Genomic DNA, 27,783 nt, shown 5'->3' on the forward strand with positions numbered 1-27,783 from the left:
CTGTGTCAGGCTGGCCGAGCATAATGACTTCATCATAAAAACTCCTCATGACCTTATGCCCAAGTGGCTCTCAATATAGTCCAGCAGTCAAATGGTTGTTTAAATGTGGTTAAGTGATATTATTTTGTGCCTCAATTTTCCCATCAGTCAATAGGGATAACAATAGGATGGATGCTACAGGGACTTTTTTTGGTCACACACACTATAGTTGACCCCTTGTCAAAGTTTATAATTATGCATTTATCATCATGGCTTTTGGAGCAAATCCTGTCTCCCTTGCTTGTACATTAACTCTGTGAAGGCAGGTGTCTGATTTACTGTCCACTGGGTCTCCAGCACATCCTACCATCCTATCACACAGATGCTTGACAATTACTCACTGGATGAATGAGGGACTGCATGAAAGGCTGTTATCATGTAGATACCATATAGGTAATGGATTGCAGCCTTACTAATAAGGGCTAGTATGCTTTCCCTCCTTCCTTCTTTCCCTCCCTCCCTCCCTCATTCATTTAGAAAAAAGGCTCCTGGGTTCTGACAGGAAAATTAATTTTCTCCCAGCCCCCAATTTGAGCAGCAAAGCCATCTTGACCACTTGCCCCGGGGTCAGGCAGCCCTTGGCTCAGTTTGGAACTGCTAGCTTGCGTCCACAGACGGGAGGCGTGCACAGAAGCGCAGAATTCATTATAACCGGTTAGTCATCCGTGGAGATTGGAGACACTGCCCGTGGGCTGGACGCACCTGGCGCTTCCTCGGTGGGGCCTGTTCCCTGTGCTGCGCCCAGAGGTGGGAGCGCGACCGGCCCCCAGGAGCCCGGGGTTTTCCCGCACTCGGAAAAAGCACCAATGCCCCCTTGGCAGTCCTACCGGCGAAGCCAACTCTGAGATCAAGCCCAGCATCTGTTGGGGTAACTTTTTCCAGGAACTGCTGGGCTGGAGAGGCGGCCTAGATCCTCACCCGACACAACTCTGCGGAAGCCGAAGCCCATCCTTACACACTTCCCTGAAAGCTAAGGGTGCTGAGGCAGAAGGCGAGGACAGGGAAGAACGCAAAGCTCTTGGTGCGGAGGCAGGCAAATGAGGCGCACCCGGGCGGCGGACGCCCCGGGAGACCCCACGACGTCAAGAGCACGCGGCTCGGCGGGGTCACTGAGTTGCGCTCGGCCGATCGAGGATGACTCAGCCTCACTAGTGTAGGTCTTCACTACCAGTCGGCGCAAGGGCTCCACAAAGTTCCCAGTGACACCCCAGACCTCGCACCGGGGTCAGAGGATCGAAACCGGGTCCCAGGGAGGGGGCGGCGGCGACCGAGGCCGCGGGGTAACCTAGTTCTCAGGGCGCCCGAGGGTACCCCGACTCCTTTCCCCTTGCCCCTTCTTCCTCAGCCGGCCACTGGAATGCGCCTCCGCCGGTGGCTGGGGTTGGAGTGGGGAGCGGGTAACCCCCGGGTCTCAGAGGAGTCTTTTATTCCCGAAACCCAGGTAGTGTGCCTGCCAGTCGGCAAGGACTTGGCGCTGCGTTTGCTTCCCTGCCCAGCCCTGACATCTCGGCCGCCGCCACTCGCCGCAGTTGCGCGGCTGCCGGGCCTCAGCGGGTCCCAGCGAGACCTGCTCGGAAGCCCTGGCCCCGGTTCGGGAGCGCAAGGGCGGCCCCGCTGCGGGCAGGCGCGGGCAGCCCCGCTCTCGTGCGCCCGCGCCAACGCGGCAGCGCCGCCCTCCCCGTCTTCCCGTCAAACGCAGCGGCCCTGGGAGCCGCTGCGGGCGGCCACACGGCGGTGCCCGGGCCGGAACCCGCTGAGTCCCCGGTCCCAAGCCCACCCGTTCCTCCCGTGTGCGACCCCGGCCGCCGCCGCCGCGATCGTGGCTTCCTGAGACTTTTGCTTCTTCACCCGCCCTTCCCACTGGAAAATTGCGCGGCGGCGGTGGGGGTCGCGCCACCTCTAGGCTCGGCAGAACCTGACCCCGCCGCCCCTGACTCGGACTGGGCGTGCGAGGCAGGCTCGGGGCTGCCACTGGCAAAGTGCGGGGCGCCGCGCGCGGCCCTCGGCCTCCCCCCTGAGCCCCCACCCCCACCCCGACCCCCGGCTCGGGTCGCTGGGGCTGCGGGACCGCCCGGGGCCAGCCGGAGAGTCGCGCCCGCGGTGGCTGACTGCGGAGTTGTAAAGAACTCGGCGGCCGCAGTGGGTCGGGCGGGGCAGGGCGCGTTCCGCCCCGGCCAAGGACACTGGAGTTTGCGAGTCCCCGCCCGCGCGGCGCCTCCCGCCCTCCCGCCGCGGCCCGCCGGACTCCCCGGGGCCGCCGAGGCGGGGCCGGGCGGCCGCCGCTGAGAGAGGCGCGTCTTCAATCCTCCTCCCCCTCCTGCCTCCCTCTCCACCTCTCTTCCCTCCCTCCTCTCCGCCCTCTTTCCCCCCACCCCACTCGCTCCTTTTTCTGCTCCCCAAGTGAGCCCGGCGCACGAGAGGCAGGCGGGGCGGCGCGGAGCAGGCAGTCCAGCGCGCTCGCCCACCGCCCGCTCCTTGCAGCTCCGGGCGGCCGCTCTTGTCGCCGCGGCCGGCGCGTCGGAGGGAGCCCAGCATGGCCCGGCAGGGCTCGCAGCGCCGCGCGTCCCGGGGGGCCTCGGCGCTCCTCGCCACCGCGTTTCTCTGCGCCGCGCTGGGGGACGTGGTGCGCTCGGAGCAGCAGATTCCACTCTCCGTGTAAGTGCTGGCTTCTGCGCTGCCCGGGGAGGGGATCCCGCCGCCCGCGCGACCCATTGTGCCCAAGTTTGGGCGCCTGCAGGTGCGGCTGGGCAGGACTTGCCGCGGGCGTCGGCCTCGCCCCTCGCACCTGCCTTCCAGCGGTTGAGTGGGGCGGTGAGGCTGCGGTGGTATCCTCTCGGGTTGGCGAGTGCGACCTGGAGAGGCTCATGTCAAGTGACAGCATCAACTTTGAAGCCTGTTTACCGAATCCAACTTCCACGGGCCGTTTGTTTAACCCCCTCTTTGCTATCTCGCCATCTCACTTCTTTTTGGGGAGGGGTGATGATGGATTTCTTCTGACTAGTATTTGCCCCGTGATACCCATTTGAGGTGGGTAAGTTCCCAGGCAATTATTCAAATAAAACCCAGTGATCTTTATAGTGAGCCTAAGGAGACTTTACGCATTTTGAACTATGTGACCTCCTCCCCTTGTGGCCCCCTCCCGCGCTGTGCTCTGCAGTTTGGTGCTGGCAGTTTCTACCAAGGCGCTTTTTCTTTCTTCTTCTTCTTTTTTGAAAAATCCAATGTTAATCGCCGGGCTTCTTCAGCCACAGCCCATGTGTGCGTGTGCGTGCGTGTTGGCTGTGACACGGGTGTTACATTTGTTCTTGTGCCCTTTCTCCCTGTAGGGTGAAGCTCTGGGCCTCGGCTTTTGGTGGGGAGATAAAATCCATTGCTGCTAAGTACTCGGGCTCCCAGCTTCTGCAAAAGGTAAGGTTTCTGTGGTTGCAGGAGACGAGGGCTTTTCCAGCACAGAAAATGGAGGCAGATTTAGTTTTCCAAACAAACGTGAACACCCAGCAGCATTAGTTATCAGAGGTGTCTCTGATCCCACGGTTTCTTGGCAATGTACTGTGCAGTGACTTCTCCCGACCAACCGGTTATTTTTAGATGACACTTGATTCTAAACACAAAGAAAAGCAGGATACTCAATGGCACTGTCCTGGCTGGGGCTCTGAAAACTGAGTGTTTCTGTGCGGCTCTCCTCTCAGTGTCGGTATAGCTGTTTCAGTGTGAGAGCAGATGCTCCTCTGGCAAAAACTGCAAACTTCATCCAAGAGGCAGAATCAATGCCTATTTTACGATGTCTTTCACCTTGCCTGCGTGAGGCTGGGGTTCAGTGTATCACAGAAAGATGCTGCCCTATTGTTTGTCATCCCTGCAGTTGTACAATTCCATTATTCCCCAATCATCAAGACCCAGGGCTGGGATGCATTACATCATTACAGATAAGGAGAATGAATATGGTTATCTTTCCACTCAGCTGCACCGCCGGGTAATAACCTACGAGAGTCGTCCACAAACTTAAGAAATTGGTCTGCGTCCATATAATTCTGTAATGAGAATGGAGAATTGATTATTAGGCTCTTATCAGAAACGGCATCAATTTTAATTCAAACAAGCATCATTATGCTTAAAATTACATTACGAGATATATGGTCCTCTGCCCTCCTCTCCAAGAAGAAAAGAAAAAAGAAATGGGCTGGGGAGAAGAGATTAGAGGGGTTAAAAGAATTTCAGTTAACAAATCAACAGGATTGATCCAGGTATTCTCTCAAAGATAGAAAATTCAATTGGCCTTTAGGAGATAATTCTCTGACAATGGGTACAAACAGCTTAAATTGTTAACTTTTAAGCATTTTTAAATGTGCTTTTTGGGCCAATGTAACATATGTGTTATTCATGCTGCCTGGTAACCAAGTACGTATTTTATTTATGGCATTCTGCTTCAGAGAGTAGCATTTTTGGGGACATTATATGAAACAGTTTCTCACATGAAATTTAAATATCGTAATAAAACATCAGCCCACAGTAGAATGACGGAAGTTATTCTGGTTTAAAATTGCCAGTAACCATATTCTTTGCAACTGTGCAGAGATTGTTTGCTGAACTCTGTTATTTGGGGGAAGCAGTTCATTGAATCATAGGCAGTTGATAAATACTTGAGGCTACGATGTGCCTTTATGGATGATGATGATTTCCATACTCTGACCCACCTCTCAGTTTATACCATGTTTCCCCAGAAATAAGACCTAGCCGGACCATCAGCTGTAATGCATCTTTTGGAGCAAAATTAATATAAGACCCAAGTCTTATATTCCATTACATTATAACATATTATATTATATTACATATATTATATTATATGACTCAGTCTTATAGTAAAATGAGACCGGATCTATATTAATTTCTGCTCCAAAAGACGCATTAGAGCTGATGGTCCAGCTAGGTCTTATTTTCGGGGGAAACACGGTAGGAATGGATTCTTTCACGAGTATTCTTTTATCTGGAGCAGTCTATACCCTGCTTTGGCATTTTGCCCACATGTCAGATGTTTTATGTGAAGAGTTCTGTACTATCGCATTGCCTGTGTATTTTCCCTATGCCTTTAAAGAAGAGAATATTTGTATAACTTTAAAGAAATATTTTCATCTGCATGTTGTAGTTTAGTTATAGCAACTCTGAAAGAAACCCTTCAGAGCCTGTGACTGTTTTCTTGGTTGTGCTTACATCTCTTCTAACTCATATTTTGTAGGAGCACATGACATATGCTTTTCCTTCTCTCTGAAGTTAACACGCACATATACACACACCTACATACACATACTCACACACTGCACAAAGCCCCATCAACCATATTATTGGCTGCTGTATAATAGCAAATTGGAAACAGCGAAAATGCTTCTTACCTTCTCATCAGCATCCTTTCTGATAGTGAATTCACAAGCGTAGCCTCGCTTTTGTCATGTTTGCAGCTTGACAATTGTGTAATTATTTCCAGCTGTTTATGGCTTTGTTGCCATTTCTTGCTGTTGCCTGGCATTTTGTAATCTGATGTGAGGGGAAGGTGAGCTGTTGTTTGGCATTAAAGTCCAGGGTGGGTATCTGTTCTCGCACTTGGATTGCAGTCATCCACCATGAGATAACCCATGGCTTTCGCTTGCTAGGCAAGAACTTCCATGAATGATGGGCAGGGTGTGTCAGACAACTTGGGGAGCCTTTTTGCAAGTATCTTTTGGCCCTCTTGGTCTATTGCCCCCAAATATGACTGTATTTTAAAAATTAACAAAGGACATTGGTTTAGAGAGTTCAGAGGATGAATGAGCAAAGATGTGAGGTACTCAGAGTGTGGGAGGTAGAACATCCTTTGGAAAAGCAAGGAGATGGTTGCCTTTCTCTTATTTATTTTTGAGGTTTTGGCCATTTGCATGAGAAATTACTACTCTAAGTCAAAACCCTATGTCTCCTTCCATCTCATCTGTAGCAATTAAGATACTCTCAAAGTAACTTAAGAAACTTGGTTAAAAATGCGTTAACATTGTATTAAGGGGACTCAAAGGTGACAATACTGTGTTGCATAATAGACTGTAATTATACTTTCAAGGCATGGACATTTAAACTTGAATTTCAGTTAAGTAGGTATATTGTATACCACTGTATAATTTTATGTACTCTATGTACTTTCTCTAATTGACGCTTCATGTTGCGATTGATGTAGTTAGTATGTTCATTTTTGGCATGGGAGTTTAATTTTTGCACCAAGGCAGAAAGTTTACAAAGTAGTTATTATGAATATAAGTTAAATAATAATTGGCCATCTATTTTAAGGTGTTTGGAGACTTGGAAAACTGCCATTTTGGTAACAGGTTTTTATTAGGTAATTTACTTGGTGATAGCAGTGTTATCACTTCATCAACGTAAATACAAATATGAAACAATGTACCTCATCGTTGTGGCTTCCGAAAGGAGAATATTGCATCAGTTGTTTCTATGTTGAATAGCATGGCTTTTGCTACTTTAGCTTATGACAATATGTTAAGTATTCACTGCCAGACTTTCCCTATTTTTTTTCCTTCTTGTCTTTGCTGAGCTCAGAATAGCAACCTGATAGTTCCTTAAAAGAGGATATTTTCGATTTTTATAAAATGCAGTATTCCATGCTTTAGCAAAGTTGTGGTGTTGTCAGTACAGAATGGAGGACCGTGGACGTGGAGGTTTGAGCTGGAGTTCATCTTGAGAGGTTTTACAGTGGTAGTAGGATAACGGGCCCCGGAAGGAGCGAGCTGATGAGCTGCTGTGTGCGTGGATGCTGCCTTCCTTCACTGCTGATACTGCAGGGGATTCGATTCACTTCACCCTTTAATTAACTTTCCTATTTGACATATTCATGCCAGGATTCAGCTGCCTCTATCTTGCTTCATTTTCTCCAAAGAATGTGCTTTGTTTGGGTTCTTTGGGGAGGCATAGCTTCAGTACCCCCTCTAATTTGGGGATTCAGCGAGAAGCATTCTAGTAGGTGGAGTAACCTAGGCTTTTAAATTCATGGGCTCCACACCCCTAACATTCACTATAAAAGGCATTAAACTGGCGTGATTGCCATTTCATCCTCCTTAGGGACAATTGGATAGGAGCTGGGGTTTTCATTCTATTTCGTCCTGCATTCAGGGAATACATACTTGTTCATGGGAATGAAAGGTTCCAATTAGATTTCCAGAATGGTGGTGATAAATACACAGCAGAAATACAGGTAGTGTATGTCTCTGCCATTAATGCTGGAAAAGAATTGACATTTATTTTGGATGCCTCGTGCAGCATTTCTTGGGATGCACAACCAGGTTTTGTGTGTTATCAACTAGTTATTGAGAGAGCAGCCTTAATACATAACTTGATGTCTCTTTCCACAGGACAGAGTCAGCAAAGTAAAAGGTTGGCTCTTTAAGCCATTTTGATAATTATGACTTTTATCAATGTGGGAATCGATGGACTTTTGAATAATTAAATAGGAGTAGGCACTTGTCAGGAATTGGGTAGCAGTGCTATGCTGCCCTTAGGAAGCCTGACACTCCACAGATTGCTTTTACGGGGGAGGTGCTACTTAGCTGAACATTTTTGTTGAATAAACACGGTTATTTGTCATCCTGCAAGATTAGTGCATTCGACCTATGCTGCCAATGCTTTCAGTGACAGTCCCACTTCAATTACTGGACTTTCCCGTGGCAGGTTATTTTTAAAAGTCTCGAAATCTCGGAAATGACCATTTTCAATCTTTCAGGGTAGTTTATTGGTCTCATTAGCCCAATCACCAGGGCATTAGCGGGTCAGGGTAACCAGTCAGCATTCAGTTCGTGCATCTTACTCACGCATATATCTAATTGCATTGTAACTCATACATAGTCCCTTGCTGTCCAGAGAAAGTTCTTTTTGTATGGCTTTGCTCAGTTTTGTCTGAGCCGCTTTTGTTCATTTTTCTCAAAATTTCTTTTCTGCCAGGTATATTCTGCTTTGCTTTTTCTCTCACCAAGAACTGCTGCAGCCGCTGTTGCTTAGATTTACAGCTGCTAGTCAGAATTAAGGGAAATGAAAACATAAGCACGGTTTTTTTGTCAGAGACAAACTTCAGATTTTTATTCCAGTGTGGTTATTGTGATCAATTACTATTGTGATCTCGAACTGGCTTATTTTTATTTTATCTTATTTATTATAATACCAGTGTGCTGTTAGTCCAACACATGAGTACCAAACCACCGAATAATCACGAAATCTGTCAGGCACGGGCAAGCACAATGAAGGTGTCCGGTTCGTGATACAGGCATAGCTTGTATCAGCATCTGGGGCCCTGCTAAGTGTTTCATTGTCCTGCACTTTGAAGCACATGCTCATGCAACTGCAAGTTTGGGGGTTTAGCCTTTTTCTCTTTTTCAGATATTGATTGATCCTCACGTGCTGTTTAGTGCTCCCACTTACGCTGATCAATGAATGACTTGGTGTGATGGGCTTACTTTAGGAAGCGCATGTTCCCAGAAGGATCCTTTGCTGCAGGTCTGTCATCAATCCAGATTTACCACCAGATACCCACAAATGGGCTCTTCCTTTGTCCAAGTACACACCTCAGCGGCATTTATTTCAGGGATCCCCTCGTCTTTTGCAGCCGTAGTGCTTGTTGAAATAAGCTCCCAAGTTGAGACCTGAAGCATCTTCCAGTCAGAGACTTTCAGCAGGTTGTGTGTTCCCTGGGACACTGTGATTTGACTTCGAGGTTTGCGATGGCTGAGAATGAGAATGAGAAAAAAGTGCAATAGATGTTGTAAATGCCAGCCTGTGAATTAGCATATGAGATCCGCCTCCCTTTCAATGTAATTTTTATACAAGAGACATTATGGCCTGTGTTTCATCTCCAGTGACTGCAGTGAGGCTTTTGTGTATCATTCAATGAGAGGAAAAGTTCCTCATCTCTGGCAACACTGATAGAATGTTCATCAGCCTAGCTTCTCCTTCAAGGGGAGAGCATGATGTAGAGGAAGGGGAGGGCACTTGATGTCCCTTGATCTTCTTGAGTATTTAGGGACCAGCCGCTGGAGGTGGTTGTTTCTGAAATGTAAAGCCACAAGGCAGGACCCCTCAGTGACGGCTTCTGCCTGGGCCACACCTCCCTCATCCTTGGCAGAGTAGGCATCTGCATAGCTGACGGGTTTTAGAGGATTTCTGTGTGAGCAGCTAGAAGAAAGTTATTTTACAAATACAACTTTGAAAAAGGTCAAGTATGTTTTCAACAAATGTTAAACATTTCTGTTTCCATTTGCTTTGGACAATACCCACTGGATGCTCATTCCAAGGCAGTTTAAATCAGGCATTACATTTATAAGGTGTATTAAATTTATATGTGGCTTAGCTTCCTGCTTACCCCCAAATCAAGATCATGAAAATAACTCAGAAGCCAAACTATTAATGGGCATCTCAAGGCCAAATTGGAAAGGAGGGCATTATCGCCTGACAAGAAATAGATGGCTATTTCTTCACTTTGTGAACTTCAGAGTGTTTATCTTGGCTCCTGCTATTGGAAAACAGGACCCTCCCAGGGTCAAAAGAGCTGTTATCCATGTAAATGATCTGGACAGGCCAATCGGGCAGGGCTGCAAATGGCTGTGGGTTCACAGAAAAGACCGCTGGTTATCTGTTTTAGGAGAAGCGACTGCCAGTCGATATTCAGGGCTCGCACATGTCATTACCGTTATACTTATTAAGTTTATGTGTGCATGAGTATGCCAATAAAAATGGATGCTGCTCATCACAGAATGTGCCAGATGCTGCCTGCTGACAGGGGAGACTGTTCTCGTCCTCTTGGGCTGCTAGAGAGAGTGGCCTGAGGAGCAACCCGGGTGCTAGGACAGAAAACCAGTGACCCAGTCCGCCAGGCATGGGTTTGTCCAACATCTGAGATTTTTGCAGGCAGCTGGAAGCTGAGGATCTGCTGAGACAAGGACCAGCTACATAATTTGCAGGGCCCAGTGTGAAGGGAAAATATGGGACCTCTTGTTAAAATGATGAACAATTTCAAGATGATAATGGCAGAGCATTAAAACAAGCACAGAGCTCATTGGGCAGGGGGCAAAGCCCCTCTGTGGGGAGGCCATCCTCATTTTGGCTTTCTTTTTTTCCCTGCCGGGTTGGTCATCCGCTCAGCCTAATTTAATGTTCTGGCCACAGTCAGTCTAGGGGCGTCCTTGCCCATCTTTGTTTATTGTAATAGGTCCAGAGCTTGGAGCATTTTCAGAGACGCACATCTTTGGAGACGCAGTGTTGTTAAAAGGTCACTGGCCTACGAGTGGTGGCATCTGTCTCATCTTTTCTGTAAGCTTTTCCTGAGTGGCCTTGGGCAAGTTGCTTAATCAATTGTAAAAACAGGTAGCATTCACTAGAAGTTTCTGCATTGCAGATACTATGAGAAGTACTTTACATACGTCATCCCATTACATTTCCTGAGCAACCTAATGAGTCAGGGACTACCAGTCACCCCATTTTATGGATTTAGAAGCTGAGGCTTGCAGAAGTTAAGCAGCCTCTCTAAGGTGACCACGCGGAGCTTCCAGAGTCTGCACACCTGGCTACGATGCTATCGTCTCTCATCTTTGTGTGACCTTTTTTGACCTCAGTTCCTGTTTGGAAAAAAAAAAAAAGTGAATAATACCTGTGTTGTTTTACCTCATGGGTGTTTGAGAGGATTAAATGAGACAACATCTGGGAAATTACCTCAGAAACCATTAAAGCCTAGGATAACAGCTGAGAGGGCATGGCTTGAAGTCAGAACCTGGATTTGAGTCCCAGATCTGCCATTTCCTAGTAGGGTCACCTTGTAGGTTAACATTTCTGAACCTGTACTCTCAAATGTGACAGGAGACCAATCCCTTCTACCTTACAAACTGTGGGGAGGATCAAATGAAATAAAATATGCAAAGCATCTAGCACAGTGCCGGACACGCAAGAGCTTCTTGCCAGAGGGTTGTTGATGTCATGATTGTTTGCAGGACACAGATACCAACTCCTCAGATAACCTTCCTTGAGTACCTGTGCACATTCATGTGGGCGGAGTGAACAAGCAAGTGCATGAAGGGATGAGTGAGGGCCGCGTGCTGGCATGTAGGAAGGTGATCCCACCTGCAACTTAACAGGGAGGAGGTGGCAGTGGACACAGTCTCTGCCCAGAGGCTCACTCTTCTCCTTGAGATTGGCTCCCTTCTCCCTGAGGGTGGGGGAGACCCCCAGAGGAACTCCTCACACGAGGTCTTGTTACCTCCACCCTGGCTGTCTCTGCTATGTAGGCGGTACGCCAGGCTGAGGAATGACTGTGTCTGCTGCACTGCCCAGAATGAGAGCCCAGAGCCCCCCAAATTTCCTCGGTCTAAGAGTGCATCCAGAAGCCCCTGTGGACATATATGAATCCAAATGGTCTCTTGGACTGCGTTCTAGGCAGTATTTTCTGTGAGAAGTCTTCTTGCTAGGCTTTGGAAGACTCCCGACTTCTCCCAACCACTTCCTGGGGAGCAGTGCTAGAGGCCAGCTGGGGATGAGGCACCTCACTGGGGCAGGGTGGTCTTCCCTCCAGTCCGGGGGCAGGGAGGTGCGACAATGCATGGGGACTGCCATCTGTCACCAAGTCTCAGGAGACAGTGACAGGCACCCGTGTTCCTTGGCTCCTCCCGCTGGCTCTGCCTGTCTCCTCTTCAGAGCTTCCTTGGCGTGTTCTGTTGTGTTTTGGCCTTTGAGCATCTGCGGCCCTCTGCTGATCTCCTTAAAGATGCTGAACAAGTGATACTTGCCACCCTCTCTGTGTAAACAGAGGCACCAACACTTTGAAATCATGAAGGGGGATGCTACTGTAGTTGTGTAACTTTTAAAAATTATTTATGCAGAAAGCCATTATAATCAGCACCGGAAGTCAGTAGGAAGTCAGCAATGAAAGTAAATGTGGTTCCACTTGGGCCAAAGAGTTTGGGACACCACTTTTATGTCCCTTGCTCATTGACATAGTAGAACTAATAATGAAAGCCCCTGTGTCATCGGGCTTTGGGAAGATTAAATGATATAACACATATAAAGTAGTTTAAAATATGTGGCACATGGGGAGTTTTAGATCTCTGGCCACTCTCTCATTTATAGAGTCCCGTTTCATTATTAATGAAGAGAAAGAGAGACACCTGGAATTTTAGTCACTTTGATTCTGTGATGAGTTCATCAAATTAAGGCAATGTATGTCACACACATTTCATGTGACAGGGGCACTAGACAAACAAAAACATTCATTATGTCCCTGAGGAGATGAATTTCTTTTGCTTTCTTTCCCACATTTTCCTCATCCTGTCCCTTGTACAGTGAAGGCGGGCAGTTGCGGGATTCCAGTTTGTTCTTGCTATAACATTGTGCTGTAATTTGCAAAGCAAGGTGAGCGTCAGAAACACCGGGCAGGTATTTGGCTCTTTGTCTCTGCGCCATCCATAATGGCTTTTTCCATTGTGCTTCACTGAGGCAGAGGCGGAAAAATATTGTTAAAAGAAAAATAGGTGTGGGAGGCAATAAATCCACTGGAGGTGGGTAGTCTTTGGCCACGTGTCGTCACACACAGCTTCACTCTTAGCTTCCTACCAGTTTCCATCATCAGTGAAATTTCTATTAGCACAACATGATCACATCATGTGCAAACAGCTCAGTGGGCAGGGTTTTTGCCCCACTGACATAAATGATAGTCGTTTGGCGTCTTGGATGGTAATGTTGAAGTTTGACTGTTCTTTCCTCTCCGTTCTGGCCTGGGCTTCTGTCGGAATGTTACGCTTTTGCACACAGGCTCACAGGGCACACTTTAAAGGGATCACTATCAGACACTCATTACAAGGTGTGCAAACGTGTTTTAATATACACGGCTGTTTCCCTTTGTTAATAAAAACTGGCAACTACTTTAAAAGCTCGGTCTGTGGCCGACTTCGAGTGTTTCAGAACATCAGAAGTCATCTAGTCACCCTGAAATAAGGTGTAATCCTCTCAGGAAAGGGCTCACAGCTCACTAACCTGTTCCAAAAAAACCCCCAACCGTACATATTTCCCAGAACAGGAATTTCAGAATTACAGACTCATGCTGGATTTTCTACTTCAACAGCAAGATTTTCAGTTTTTTTTTTTTTTTTTTGCATGAAACAAATGCCCTATGAATTATAGGAAGAGCCCATATAGAGTTAGAAAGAAAATAGAGAATTACTGATTTTAAAAATCTTTAAAGAGGGTTGGTTGGTCTTGGGAAGGCAGAGTATAGAGGTGAGAGTCTGGATATGAGTCAGACTAGTCCGGTTTGGAATCTGATGCTACCGCTCCGCTGACTAGTCTTCTGACCCTGACAAGTCGGTCGCTGAACCTGTGTTCTTACCTGTCAAATGGGCGCAATGGTACGGACTTCTAGGGTGGAGCTGAGAGGTATGAGTGAGAAGCCGCACACAGGACGCTTCGCTGTAAGTAGCTCATAGGAAGTGTTTAGATGCGGTGGGCTGTTGTTACTGTTGCCATTGTTATTATTAGTTATTGTTAATCCCTAGGAGCTGCTCCCACATACCAGGGCACGTTGGCTGCTGAACACAGCAGTGTGTCCACTTGGGGGAGAGTTGCTATCAGGCCATCTGGAGGCCTTATTTGGACACCTCCACTAAAGCTGCCCATCACTGAGCCCTATAAGTGCTTCTTAGGCAGTAACCCTAATAATGATACAGGTGCTTTATTAGCATTATTTCATTTAATTCCTTACACCCACTCCTGAGCTTGGTTCTATCATCATCTCCATTTTACAGGTGTAGAAACTGAGACAGAGAGTGAGACTCTGCCCAGGCTGTACAGCTCCAGGTGGCAGAGGCCGGCACGGAGCCTGGGTGGTATGAATCCTGGTCAAGTGCCGGGGGTGCAGTGGGGTCTGAGCAAGGGCTTCTTGGTATTTCCCAGCATCAGCATTTTTCCTGCGCTTTCGTCACAGCCTGGTGTCCGCTCACTGGGGCGGTTGTGGGAAATTTCTTCCTGCCCTTAATCCTTTCCCCAGCGGAATACTTAATCTTGTTTGGGTGCATTGCCATATGTTTTCATAATACAGAATTAAAAAGGGCAATAGCTGAACTGAGGAAAGGGCCCAGTAAGTCCTCTAGCTTTTTATGGTTCTCCCTTGTTTTATAATAAAATGATGCTGTTGGTCTTTTGAGTTCCTTTACAGGTCAGCTAGTCCTCCCCTTATTAGGTCTGACTCTTAAGAAACCTTTCTGACAGTCTCATTGAATTTGGTTAAAGTTCCCTTTGTGTATGCCCCGTTATGATGTGTGAATGGTTGTGTGGAAGAGCCAGGCTGGGCTCTGGGACTTTGGGTCAAGACAGATGTGGCTTTCAGTTGTAGCTTGGCCTTTCTTCAGCCAGGCCTCGGGCTCCTTATCTGTAAAATGGGGTTGTGGTGAGGATTAGCTATGTTGGCATGTAACAGTCTTAGCACAGAACTGGATATCCGGGAAGTGCCCAGTACATTTTAGTTCCTCTGTCTTTGTTATCCCCATTTTTTTGTCTCTGTCCTGGATGTTTCATGGTGCTTATTTTATTTTCCCCTTAGGGGAGTCACGGTTCTGCTTTTCTGCATGATTGTCAGCTAGCTTGAAGGGCATAGCTCTTGGACCCACTAGAGTCAGTTTTATCTTGCCTGGAATGAGTCTGGCGGATCCGGTGGTGCCCTTGGCAGGTCTGGGGATGTGCGATATCCTGAGGACCCCTTATCTCTTTCAGTGGGGTGTGTTGACGAGGAGGCAGGTAAACTAGACCTTAAAGTCCCTGAGAGCAGGCGTGTTCTTTCGGAGAGGGCCCCCTTTGGCACTTAGCACAGAACTGTCTTTGGGGTGGGCTTTAGGGTTGTTGCCGAATGCATGAATGAACAGATAAGAAAAGGAAGGGCCTAGCTGAGCCCTTTTCCTGGTGCTCACAGACTGGTGACGAGAGTAAGAATGCTGTTGAACACAGGCCAAGAGCTAGGTCCTTCACATCGCTTTCTTCATTTATTCCCCAACGCTGGGCCTTACGAGTCCCTAGTATTAGGCGTGGGTGCCGCAAGAAGTCGGGGACAGCCTCCCCTCTGCAGCCATCCAGCTCTGAAGCCCTGCGGGCAGGTCCCTCGCCCACCGCCTCTCGGTGCCAGCAGGGACTGCCAGACAGCCGAGCCAGCTGGTCCTCACTTCCCCCAGCCTGCGACCCCCTCCTTACCCTTGGGAGCTCCCCAGCCCATCTTGGTCAGCACCCTGTACACATGGCCGAGTTTCCCCAGGAGCCTTAGAGGTCCTGTTGCTTCCGCAGTGCCAAGCCGAGCAGCTGCCGCGGGAGCACCGCAGTGCCGGGCGGGAGCACCGCAGTGCCGGGCGGGTGCACGAGGAGCACCAAGCGAGACTGATGGGGCCGCGCAGCCGCCACCATCAACCTGGGGAGGCAACTTGGCAAAGGCAATTAGGAGGCTGCTGCAGCTAATTCCGAGGAGCGCTCGAACGCTGCATTGCCAGTGACGTTCGGGAGAAATGGGGATTTTAATTTCTACCCCTTCACCTTCACATGGGGTAGTTAGTTACCTGGCCTTCTCTGAGGCCCCGCCAGCATCAAGATGTTACACGGTGTTTTCGAAGCATGACTTCACCTTCTCAGTGCGGCTTCCTTTTATTTCATATTTGTTTGTTTATTTATTTATTTTTTACACCACTGGAGCGGGGGTTCTGCATCTGTGCGCTGCAGGCAATTGGAGCTGATTCTTCGTCCACTGTGTGTACCTGCAGCATCCACGGAGCGGAGCTGCCCACTTCTGGACGACATCCCGGCTGCGCCCTACATGGCTGGGTCCAGCACCTCTGTGTCGGAGGAAACCTCGTGAGAGGCCATAAATCGAGTTGGGGTTATTTGCATTTGTACCCTGCAGGTGCAGTTGCCCGCTGTCTGTCTTCGGCAGGCCTGGCCTTGGGAAGTGCCGCAAGTCTGCGGCAGCCCCTCCGAGAGGAGGGGGGAGCAGCTGGCTGGGAAGTGGGAATTAAATTACATGGCTTTAATTGGGGGCAGTTTTGCCAAAATATGGTTATTAGCTCCAGCCCCTATGTCCCCCAGTATCAGGCCCAGCAGGGTATTGCGTTTTGAGACTTTCGGAGGAGTCTTGAGTCCAGCTCCTCCCTGGGACATTGCGCTCTGGAGGCCCTGAGGCTCCCAGGATGATTTTTGCTGTGTGGAGCGTCCCGTGTCATCTCACACTCAGAATTCACCGTGTAGTCGCGCAGCGACCGGAATCTGATGTCTGCCTTTTACCTTCCTGCTGAGCCTGACTGCTCACTCAGAAGGGGATGAGAGGACTTCTGAGCTGGAGCAGATCTGGAGAACCAGACCCTTTACCTGTGGGTGCTCGGGGGCCCAGTGGCAGTGCCCAGGTGTCATAATAAATCAGGAATGTCAGCCCTGGGCTTGTGCATTGAGCAAGCAGAGGCATGGAAGGCACCATGTCACGCAGAGGACTTCTAGAGGACAGAGAGAGGCAGCCTCTAGCCCCATGTCCCTCTGCCCCCTGCCCCATGCCTTTCATAGCTGCCTTGCCGGACTGCACAGGACACTTACTCTACTCGCCTCGCACAAGGGCGTTTTTGCGGACTTCCCTCAGATTACTTCACTTTGAAGTGAAGTGACTTTCACCTCGAGAAAATGTTCCCCAATGTATCTTTTTTAACAGCCAAAAGATTGTGTCCCAGTGTGTCGTCAGTGAACATTCCCCCGTTAGCACGATCTGCATAAGTGAAGCGAATAGGAGATAGAGCAGGTAGTCAAGCGTTTATTCAGTGCTGATAAACCCATCTGGAAACTCGAGGCCTCAGACCTTCTCTTTTTTTACAATAGAGCGTCAAGTGACCAAATGCTTCACTTGGGGCAGAATAGCATGATTTGGGAAAATCTTCAGCTGTTGTAACAGGCTTACAAGAACACACTTGCTTTTAACCTAATGTTGAAAATGTTTTCTTCCCTCCCTCCTTTCCTTCCTGCTTCAGCAGACACCCATTGAATACTCAGTGAGGCATGCAGAGCTGTGGTGGGTGCCACCTTTCAGCCCTCACCCTGAATGCTTCAGTGACCACACATGGCTCACAGCCCCCCCCACACCAGGCTGTGTCACCCTTCTCCCTCGGCCCATGCCATTCTCACCATCTACACTGCCCACCCTGCTTGTTGCCTGGTCTGGCTGCCAAGCCCTGACTCTAGAGAATGTCAGACTTTATCATCAGAAATATCACTTGTGGAGCTCATTAAAATGAATTATTCCGGGGCCCCACTCCCAGAGATTCAGACTCAGTCAGCTTAGCCCAGAGCCCAGGAACCTGTATTTTAGCGAACTTCTTTGGTGATTCTGACGTTGGTGGTGTAGGGACCATGCTTTGAGAAATGTTGCTGATATCTCACCGCTGGGAAGGTTGCTGGCTTCCCCTAAAGAGACTCCATCATGCTCTCTCTTTTCTGCTGGGAGGAAGTGTGCACATCTTCCTACTGTGGTTTGCTTAAGTATGTGTGTGTGTGTGAAGTCTGTGCTGTCCTGGGCCAGAGGTTGTGGTGGGGCCTGTGGACCCAGCCTGAAGCTGGCACTGGGTTCAGCCTTCCTCGATATGCATGGTGTAAATGGAGCTTTTCTTCTGCCATAAAAATGGGAACTTTGGAACAAGTCAGGCAGTTTATCTTTTAAGTCAGAAGTACCCAGGAGCATGCCTGATTGTTGAAGCAGTTTATTTAGAAATCACTGAGCAGAGTTGAAGTGGTCATTCTCCAATTGTGAGATGGAGAGGAATTTGTTGACCCGTCACCGATGGCTTTTCTTCTTACCAAATAGGTTACAGGGACCTATGGTTACCAACTCTTTAGCAGAAAATCGTTTGGTGAACATCGGTATGAAAGATGCCGTCTGCTTCCCATAAAAGGCTGCTCCTAATCTCCCTGCTACAAGAATTGTGCCCCCCCCACCTCCCCGGGGGCCTTTTAGGCACAAAACTGTATTTTTCTGAAGTCAGCAGTTTTCAAACTGTTTTGACCATGACCCCACAGTAAAAAAATACATGCTTCACTGCAACCCATTGCACACAACTTACCACGTGACACACAAGTTTTATAAAGCATTACTTAGTCTTATTCTCTGTAGTGCAGTCTGGTCTGTTCTATTCGACTGTGTTCTGTTCTATTCTGTTCTATTCTTATTCTATTCTCTTTAGAAGGCTGGCTTTGAGCAGTAAATTGATCTCACAATGTAGTAAATGTGTTAAGAAAAAAAGTGCTCTAAACTGTTACTAGGGTAGATTATAGGTTAGTTCAATTTTATTCTGGGAGCTGCAACATTGATTTTTGAGACTAAAGCTGTGTTTTCCCCAATAATAATGGTCGATGGCGATAGCTACCGGTTATCAGCCGGTCACAATGCTAAGCTCTCTATATAAATTTTGTTTCACCTTTTCAAGAATCCCATGAAGTAAGTGTCCTGATGGTCCCATTTTGTGGATGAGGACACTTAGGTTCAGGGAGGTGATGTGACTTACCCAAAGTCACATACCTAATAAATGGTGACATTGGGTCTTGAACTCAGGGCTGTCTGACTGTGACCCTGTACTCTTACCTGTGTTTGTATTTGCCTCTTTCTGTCAACAGCAGCCATCTGAGTTGGTCCCAAGTGTTAACACTTGGCCGCTATGTGGAAAGCCCAGTTAGAGGCAATCTGGGGAGCGGTGGGAGGAAGTATGAGAGAAAGGGAGGAGACTGAAAAAGGGAAGTTTGGGAAGCTAGGGTGAGCAGTGGTCTTCAAAACATCCGATATTTTATTTGGCACTTATGGAATTTACAGAGAGGTTTTGCATCTATGTTATGTTGGTCACCTCCTCTTAGTGCGTCCACTGTGTCTGGTGTTTGGTATTGTACCTGCTGGGCAGTTATTTGTTTTCTCCTCTCCTTCTCTGACCTGGGTCATCTTTCTGAGGCCAGGAGCAATGTCTGGTTCGGTTCTTATTGGCATGCCCAGGACCTGGCCCGAAGAGATGCCTCATGAGTGTTTGGTGAATGAGCGAGTGCGTGAAGAGATCCTTTCATTTAATCCTCACAACTAGCCCAGGAGTAGTAGTCCATGTTCGTGTTGCATTTGAGGAAAACTGGGCCCAAGATGACGAAGCTAGTGATGGAAGAGCCAGACGGAGGAACACCACCCCCAGATGCGAATATGACTGTTATATTCCTATTTGGTTTTTTTAAATATTAATTTGGTTATCCCACCTCCTCTCAAGAATGTATTTTTCCACATCTGGATCTGGGTTTGCTGAACTTGGTTTCCTGGTTTTTATTTTGTTTTTTGGTTGTTTGGGCATGATATGGCTGGACCGGGGGACACAAGGCTAGAGAGGGCAGGCTCCTGCCTGGGAGTCCGGGGTCCACATCCTGTCTCTGGCTCCGACACTGCTTCTCCCTGGGCCTGCACTCCACAGAACTCCCAGGTCCCTCAGTGCTGAGACCCAGCATGGTCCAGAAGACGGCAGATCCTGCCTCATTTCCCGTCAGTCCCACTATGAGATGGGTGGCACTTTTTCCATTTAGTGCCAGTGTCCATCCATCTTACCAGTATCTGTTGCCCTGCCTCTGTCTACACCTGGCACCTGCTCCCGGAACCAGGTGCCGGGAGTAGAGGGAGGAATGCAGATCCTACGGGCCCTTCCTCAGGAATCTGGTTGGGGCAATGACTCACATAGAGAAAACACTGTGAGAGGCAAGGCGGACTTAGCAAAATGGCCAAGAGAAAACAGGATAGCACCATTGTTGGAGGAGGCAGAAGTGACATCCCATCTCGGTAAGCTCCCCTTTACATTTTTTGCTGATGTTATTTCCCAGGAATCTTTGTACCACAGGCTTGTTCTTAAGTTATGTCAGGGAATGGAGTCATCTTCGAATATAAAAGGCAAAAATAAAAGAGACTAAAATATTTGACATGTGATGAAGTTCTGTGATATTTTAGACAGCGAGTAAATTGGTATTTATATAACCTGATATATTCATTTCCCCTGATCCACCCTTCCTTGAATGTTGACTTAATAACATCCCTGACTAAATCATGTTAATTGCTTTAAACTGCCAAATTAAAAAAAAAAAGCCAGCATTCATTCAACAAATGTGCTGTGTTCTTTTCTGGCTGGAGCCAGGAAAGAGCTGAAGTCTCTTGGGGGAGGTGGAACTCAGGAAAGGGGACTTGCACACCCCAGGAACACTAGCTCCTTGGGCCAGATATAAGCAGTGGAGCTGAGGGTTAAGATCATGGCACTGCAAACTGGCCATGGGTTCGAATCCTGGCTCCACCTCTGAGTGGTATAACGAGCTACTTAGCTTCTTATTTAACATTTTCCTCCTACTTAAGTGATCTCTATCTCTTTGGACTGTTGTGAAGATGAAATTAGATCATGAATATGGAATTTAGCTCAGTATCTGGCAGTCATAGGAATTCAATGAATGGCAGCAACCATCTTAATTCTTACCATCGTTGAGTTCTACACCCACCCTTCAGGTTCAGTGGTATTGCCATATCCAGAAGATGTCAGCTCCCCAGAGCAAGATCTTTCGCTTGCTCATTGCTTTGTTTTTGGCTCCTGTAATAGGCTCTGCCAGTAAATGTTCATGACATAAACGAACGAGTGAGTGCAGCAATGAATGAAGTTTAGAGGCTGAGAAAACTGAGGCGAAGAGAAGTCGGCCAGATCATAAAGGACAAAACAGAGATTCACGCCAGTTCTTCTCTGTCCTCAGCCACAACCATCAGCTAATGGGGGCTTGTTGGCTCCTCTCTTTGGTGTTACCTAAGTTCCTGGGAAGAACACCATCTGTCCCCTGTGATCTGAAAGTGAAGTGTGTGTGTGTGTGTGTGTGTGTGTGTGTGTGTGTGGCTGGACCGGGGGACACAAGGCTAGAGAGGGCAGGCTCCTGCCTGGGAGTCCGGGGTTCATATCCTGGCTCTGGCTCCGACACTGCTTCTCCCTGGGCCTGCACTCCACAGAGCTCCCAGGTCCCTCACGCGTGCATGCGTGTACTTTCCAGGATGGCATCCCGAGAAGGTGGGTCATGTTAGATGTAGCATTATGGTTGTTTGGAAACTGAAGATTTGGTCAATTTTCATTTTGGGGTGGAATGACAGACTGGTTCCCTTTCTTTTGGAAAAAAGCTCCCTAAAAGCTCTTATGTTCTCAATTAACTGCAAAGTCCCACCAGGATGTTGAAATATCCCATCCCCATCAAGGCTCTGTTCAAGGTGCTTTTTCTGGGACTTGGTGAATGAGAGCTTTTCCCACTAAGCGACATGTGTATGTGTCATCTTTCTCTTGTGCGTTGCAATGGTGATTTAAACCTCCTGGCTCACTGCAAAACCCCGCAGACTCCAATTGCAATGGGCTGAGGAGCCTCGCTGTTTATCCTCTTTCTCAGGTTTGTTTTGTGGGTGAGACTGATGGGTTAAGTCAGGAAGACAAGGGGTGGCAGAGGGGCTGAAGTGTGAAGAAGAGCACTTTCTGTTCTCTTCTAAAAAGTCCTTGAATTAAGCCCTTGAATAGTGTAGTATAGACTTGAGAGATGATGGCTATTAATACTTTGCTTCTTGTGTAGCAGGTTTTAGTCCAGGATGTCAAAATATATCAATAACACATTTCTTTTACATTTCTCCATTTTGTGTGGAGGAAGGAGGTGGGGAACATCTCCAGAGGGAATATCATTGCCTCAGACGTTGGCTGGTCCCTGGCAGGAACATGAGAAAACAGTGTAAATTTGATAATTTCTTTCATTTATCATTCATTCATTCATTCATTCATTCATTCACTCATTCATTCATTCATCATTCAACAAACATTTTTGTATCTTGCTGCTCTGTCTCAGGTGTTGTGCTGGCTTTGGGGTACACAGACAAGCAAAATAACACACAGTCCACACCTTCATGGAGTTTGCAACCTAGAGCAAGAATCAGGCATTTCTCCAAGAATTAGACTTAGTTATGCAAGTCTCCCTGTGGTGACCTGCTCTGGCACAGGGTCACAGGAGGCTTTGCAGAGGTGATGAGCTTCAGCTGAGACCCAGGGGATGGCAGGAATTAATGTGACAGAGAGCTGGAAGAAGAGACCCTGGGTCCTTTGTGATGCTTCCTCACTCATCGTGGCCCAACTCCACCCTCGCTGCCCCACCTGGGACCATTCTTCAGCTCCTTGCATGAGTTCTGGGTCCCAAAACTCACAGTTTCTTCTCAGCCTTTGCTTCTCTTGCGTCCGCTGCCCTAAACTGCCCCCCCCCCCCCCCCCCCCCCCCCCCCCCGTCTCTAGCGATGGCTGTAGAATTTTCAGTCTTCACGCCGAATTCTCAGCAAACTGCTTGGAGCTTCTACTAGGCTGGTGCTCAGTGCTGGGCCCTCAGGTACTGTTGCCCTTGGGAAGCCTTGTCCAATTTCTGTCATCTTTTTCCTTTTGTACCTCCCTCACGGTCCTCATAGCTGACCTTGGTTTCTAATTACCGTGGTAGTCTCATTAGGTCTTCCCCTCAGCCGCACAAGCTTTTTGAAGCCATCCTGTCTTTCTCATTTTTGTTGTCTGGATGACGATGATGACCATGATGGCAACGACGATGACGACGATGAGAACAGCAACACACTGGTGCTCGTTGAACCTTTATTACGGGCCAGACGGCATTCAAAACACCTAATACATGTTAGCTCATTTAATCCTCGCCATAGCCCTGAGAGCAAGCTTCTCTGTTATTATCCATATTTAACTGATGATGAAACTGAGGCATAGGGACTGTTGATTAACTTTCCCAGTGTCCCGTGGCGAGGAAGTGAGAGAGCCAGGATTCCGGCTCAGGCATTGTGATGCCAGCGTCTGTGACCACCGCTCCACTCTTCCTTCCTTTGTCAAGCTGTGCATGTGAAGTGACTGCTAGTCAGTGATGGGTGCAACACATCCCTGTCTGAGAATGTGCACAAGTACAGCCACCCTGAGTGATGCAGGAGTTACTCGCCAACACCAGTCCTCCAGGTACCACGACAGGCGGGGTCATGACTCGATCTCTGTGCTCCAGGATTTGTTCCCATCACAGGAAGGAGGGAGCGAGGTTGAGGCCTGCCTTGGTCATGCAGCAGCCCTGCTGGGCTCTGACCAGATTCTTTTTCTCTAGTTGCTTTGCTTCCCAGGACTGAAGAAGTCCCTAGAGTGGCCCAAGTGGTGGGGTAGGTGACTTTCCTCAGCAGAAATGCTGAGTTCACTGTTACAGGCACAAATTCTGTGTGTGACCACACGGGCTTCCAAAGGTGCCGGAGACAAGAATTTCCTTTCACTGCAGTGTTTAAGCATAGATGCTGGATGAAGTAACAGCTGTGATAAACTATAGCATTTTAATCTGCCAAGTGGTGTCTTTTAATATGGACATTTTTGGAAATACAGATAAAAAGCAAATAAAAACAACTGCTATTCTGGCCTGATCACGTAATATTTTGGTGGATTTCTTCAGTCTGTTTTCCTTTGAATACATTTATGTATATATTATACATATATATTTACTATGTATATATGTTATTTTACATAAATGGGATCATATTGTACCAACTATTTTATAATGCAAAGACATTTAGAATGGATTTGGACAGGGACCACTTAAAATATTTCTTTTTCCTATGAAACAAAAATTCACCCTATTCTTTGAAAAATTGGAAAGTATTAAATGATACAATAAGGAAAAAATTATTCCTAATCTTACAATGCAAGAATAACCACATTAAAATTCTTTCAGGCTGCTTAAAATTGGAATCAGACCGTAGACATAAAGTTATTTCGCCTTTTCCCCCTAACTTTCTGGCATGAACATGTCCCCTTATCATTTGGTATTCTTCAGAATGATTTGTTGTCCGTGTGGATGTGCTGTAACGTATGTCACCTTCCTCAATGTCGGATACAAACGTCGATGCCCAGGTTTTCCCCCAGTGTCAACAAAGCTTCAGTGACCATCTCTCTCTCTGAGAATGTTCCAGAATTCCTGGTTATATCCCTCAGAGCCATCCTCACAGGGCGAGTCACTGTGCCAAAACCTGGGAGCTTTGCTAGCGCTCTCCTTTCTTGCTGCCGGGGACACGTGTGCTCATTTGCCCTCGTTGTTTCTCCCCCATGGCATCCAGATCCATTCCGTGGCATAGGCTTACCTGGGAGACCAGGCAGCAATGGTTGGACTAAACTTACCTTTCCTTCCACGTGCTAGACAATTGACACGGGGCTTAAGGAGAGGCTGTGTCGCAGGCGTACCCCGGTTCAAATCTTGGTTCTGCAGCTTAGTCGACGTGTGGACTTGAACAAGTTAATCCTGGGTTGTAGTTTCCTAAGAGAAAAATAATACCTACTGATGGAGTGGTTATGAGGAGTAAGTGAAATAATATATGCCAAGTATGTAGCATTGAACACACAGGAAAGGCTCGATAATGGCAAAAGTTCTTTTCTTACTATTTATTCTACAATTCAGCCTTTAGGGCTATAGGAATTGACTTCACTTTAAAAGCTACTACTCCTCATATGAACAGAGCTTTAAAATATTCTAGAGATCAGTTGTGTGTTTTAGCTACTCTGTGTAGTTTAGAGAGAGGTCTTAGGGTGTCAGGCGTCCTATATCAGTGTACAGGGTCCTCAGAAGAGTCCTAGAAGACAGGCTTTAAAAAGATAAACCATGATCTAAGTGTTGCCTGGGGGAGTGCAAGCTGCCTCCTTAGTCTCCCAAATGCAGTTGTTTTAGCAGTCAAATAAATAACGGGTAACAGTAATAATAGGAATTAACGACGACTAATTATAAAATATCGCGGTGTGTTGCCATTTACGTAGCGGAGTCTAAACTTAAGAGTAAATGGCGATATTTACAGACGCCGCTTGCACTGCGCACATGTCAAGGGCTGTATTTTGATAAGAAAAGCACCCACAATGCTTATACATGGACTTCTGGAATCTGGGTGCCAAACTAGAAGCTGTTTACTACTAGCTTGAAAAACACGGGCTCTAGACACTGGAAAGAATTGCATTTTTTCTTTCACGGCAGTGTCCACTTATCCATTTCATGCCACTGAAATGTATAAGAAAGAAGAGGCCCAATTCCAGGTGCTTTCTGAATGCTGGGTAATCGGAAACAGCAGAGCCTGGTTCTGCCACTAAGTGTCCCAGGGGCTCTTTGGGGAAGGTCTGGACAGAACAGAACAATAGGACACGAGGGAAGAGACTAGACTTCTCTGTGAGGCAGAGAGAGTGAGGCTGGAGGACACAGTGGTTAGTGCATGCTTCTGTTGTGTGCTGCCATGTGGCTGTGGAGAGAAGAAGAATGGCCTGGTGTGGCCAGGTGATGATAGAGTCCCTTCAGTGAGTCAGCTACATGTACCACAGTGCCCTCCATACATCCAACAGGGCCCCAAGGAACAGCCACAGAAGGTGGTATCTGTCACCAAGTCTCTGAGTCTTGTTTCCCTTATCTCAAGAAATAAGATGCTGGTTGCACCTGCTCAGAATGGGGTTGCTATGGGGATGAAGTGACTAAAGGTGGTGCTTTGGAAGCTGCCCTGGGGACCTGAGACCCTGATAGTGGTCCTCCAGCTCTGCAGCCCTGCTTAGAGACTTGTGTGGCCACTTTGCCCTGTGGGGAGATTTGGAGGTGGCCCCAAAACATGGTCAGAGCCCTCACCTTACCTGCAAGCTGGACCCAGCAAGGCTCACCATTCAGAGTACTTGGTCGGTTTTCACACTGCTGCCGTAGATCGTGCAGCAGAAATCAGAGAGCAGGAGACCTACTGTGCAAAGCCAGACCGGACCCTTTCTTTGATTTCCACCCACTGGTCCCCTCCAAGTGAAGGATGCCCTTTGCCGCTAGGATCAGCTTTTGACTAGTATCTCTTCCCACTGATGTTCTGCTGTTCTTTTGTGTTAAGTAAATCTCTTTTCTCTTGTTGAGGGAAATCCGGCTGAGACAGTTTATAGCTTAGCTGGGAGACAGTTCTCCTTTCTCCTGCTGAGAACAAATCGAGAACCCTGTCGTTAACTCGGTGGGAGTCCCCTTGGAGCAGACACGGACCTTGCCCCATTTTCCCTGTAGAGGAATTCTGACAAGGAGCGCTTGAGGAGGCCTGGCTTGGGGCTCTCTTCCCACTTTTGTCAGAGGGGTCCCAGCTTGCATCCTCCTCCCTGTTCCCCTGTGCAGCACCAGGCATTTCAGAGGGGGCAGCATCCTCCATCAGAAGTCACGTTTATTGATAGTTTCCTCTGGGCAAGCAGTGTGTCTGCCCTGAACTTACATTGTTTGATTGACGCCTCCCCACCTCCCTCTGAGATATCCGTGCTCCTATTTTGCCTGTATTACAGATGGGTCAACTGAGGCACGAGAAGCCAAGTAGCTTACTCACGGTCCTACAGTCAGTCAGTGACTCTGGAGAGGCTGAGGTAAGAGGGTAACTCCATTAGCTTGAACCTGGAGTGTGAGGAATTTGAGGAGATGCAGGAATTAAGATAACAGCAAATGATGTCGGAGCCTGTAATTAATTGCTCACCACTGCGTAGAAGGACTCACACGTTCTCATTTAATCCTCCTGAGGGCCCAGGGAGCAGGTGTGATAATCCCCATGGCACAGACCAGGAGCTGTGCTTAGGGAGGGCAGCTGGCTGGCCCAGGCCACACAGGGAACACCCTGCAGGGCAGATTTGTACTCGGATCTGTCTGACTTCAAAGGTCTGACTGCAGCCTCTTGCTATTCCATGCTGGGTCTACACCCAAGGTCTTTCTCTGTCCTTGAGGGCTCTGGGCTCCCCCCTCTGGTAAGTACAGAGTAAAGAAAGTAAACAAAGTGATTCATCTCACTGTGCAAAATAAGCCCACATTGCAGAGTATGTTTAGGAAAGAGTGTGGAGAACTCCGCTTCCAAAAAGGTCCAGCCCCAGCAGGAGTGGCGTCCTCTGTGTCCACCACCTCCCCCAATAGGGTGATGGAGCCTCTTCACCGCCCCCAGTCCCCCATAAGATGGGGGCAGCTTCTGGGATGCCTGTCTCCAAGGTCCCCGTGATGGCATCTAGCTCTGCACCCAAGAGCCTGCCCTGGAGTCTTGAGACATTGCTCCTTGGAGGGCACTTGAGCCTGGGTACCCCAGCAAAGGAGGGGAGGGCTTCCCTGGGGCCTGTCATCCTTGTCTTTCTTGGCCCCCACACCCAGCTGGCCCCATGGCTTTCCCACCCACAGCTGGAATGCTTCCCCCGGGGCCAGGTAATGTCCCACCCATGGGTCTTTCTGAGCAGCCAGAACCTGGAAGTCTCTCCGGGAGACCCTAAAGGATTCTCGGTGGAGGGGGAAAGGATAAGTGTTGGGGGCCGCTCTCTCCTGGACTCCTCTGATTGGCCCCACGTTCCCCGCCTGCGATTGCTGCAGTTCGTCACAGGGTGGCAGCAAGAGTCAGATGCCGAGGCTGCAGCTGGGCTCCTTTGTAGCGGTGGACAGAGCCCGGGGCTGCTCTGGCTCCTCCCGCTGGGGCTGGACCTTCCCTGCCTGTCGCAGCCAGGGCCAAGGCTGAGTCTCTGCATCACTCATGGCCTTTTCTTGCCTGCATTGCAGGTTCAGGGAAGAAGGAGAAATTTCCCCTTTTAGTGACTGACACTAATAATATAATTTGATTTCTAATTAGTCCTTTATGCATCCAAAATCTGTACTTTT

General features: G+C 48.3%; 1 protein-coding gene across 1 annotated transcript in view; it reads left to right on the forward strand.

The window, feature by feature from the left end:
• Window positions 1-2,418: 2,418 nt before the first annotated feature.
• Window positions 2,419-27,783, forward strand: part of CACNA2D3 (calcium voltage-gated channel auxiliary subunit alpha2delta 3) — an 841,437-nt gene continuing 816,072 nt past the window's right edge. The window contains 2 exon segments of the mRNA XM_033132710.1: window positions 2,419-2,694; window positions 3,366-3,447. Coding sequence (XP_032988601.1) covers window positions 2,573-2,694; window positions 3,366-3,447 — 204 coding nt within the window. The 5' untranslated portion in view covers window positions 2,419-2,572.

Source organism: Rhinolophus ferrumequinum, chromosome 17 (genome assembly GCF_004115265.2).
Source record: "Rhinolophus ferrumequinum isolate MPI-CBG mRhiFer1 chromosome 17, mRhiFer1_v1.p, whole genome shotgun sequence".
In the NCBI taxonomy this organism is placed as follows: domain Eukaryota; kingdom Metazoa; phylum Chordata; class Mammalia; order Chiroptera; family Rhinolophidae; genus Rhinolophus; species Rhinolophus ferrumequinum.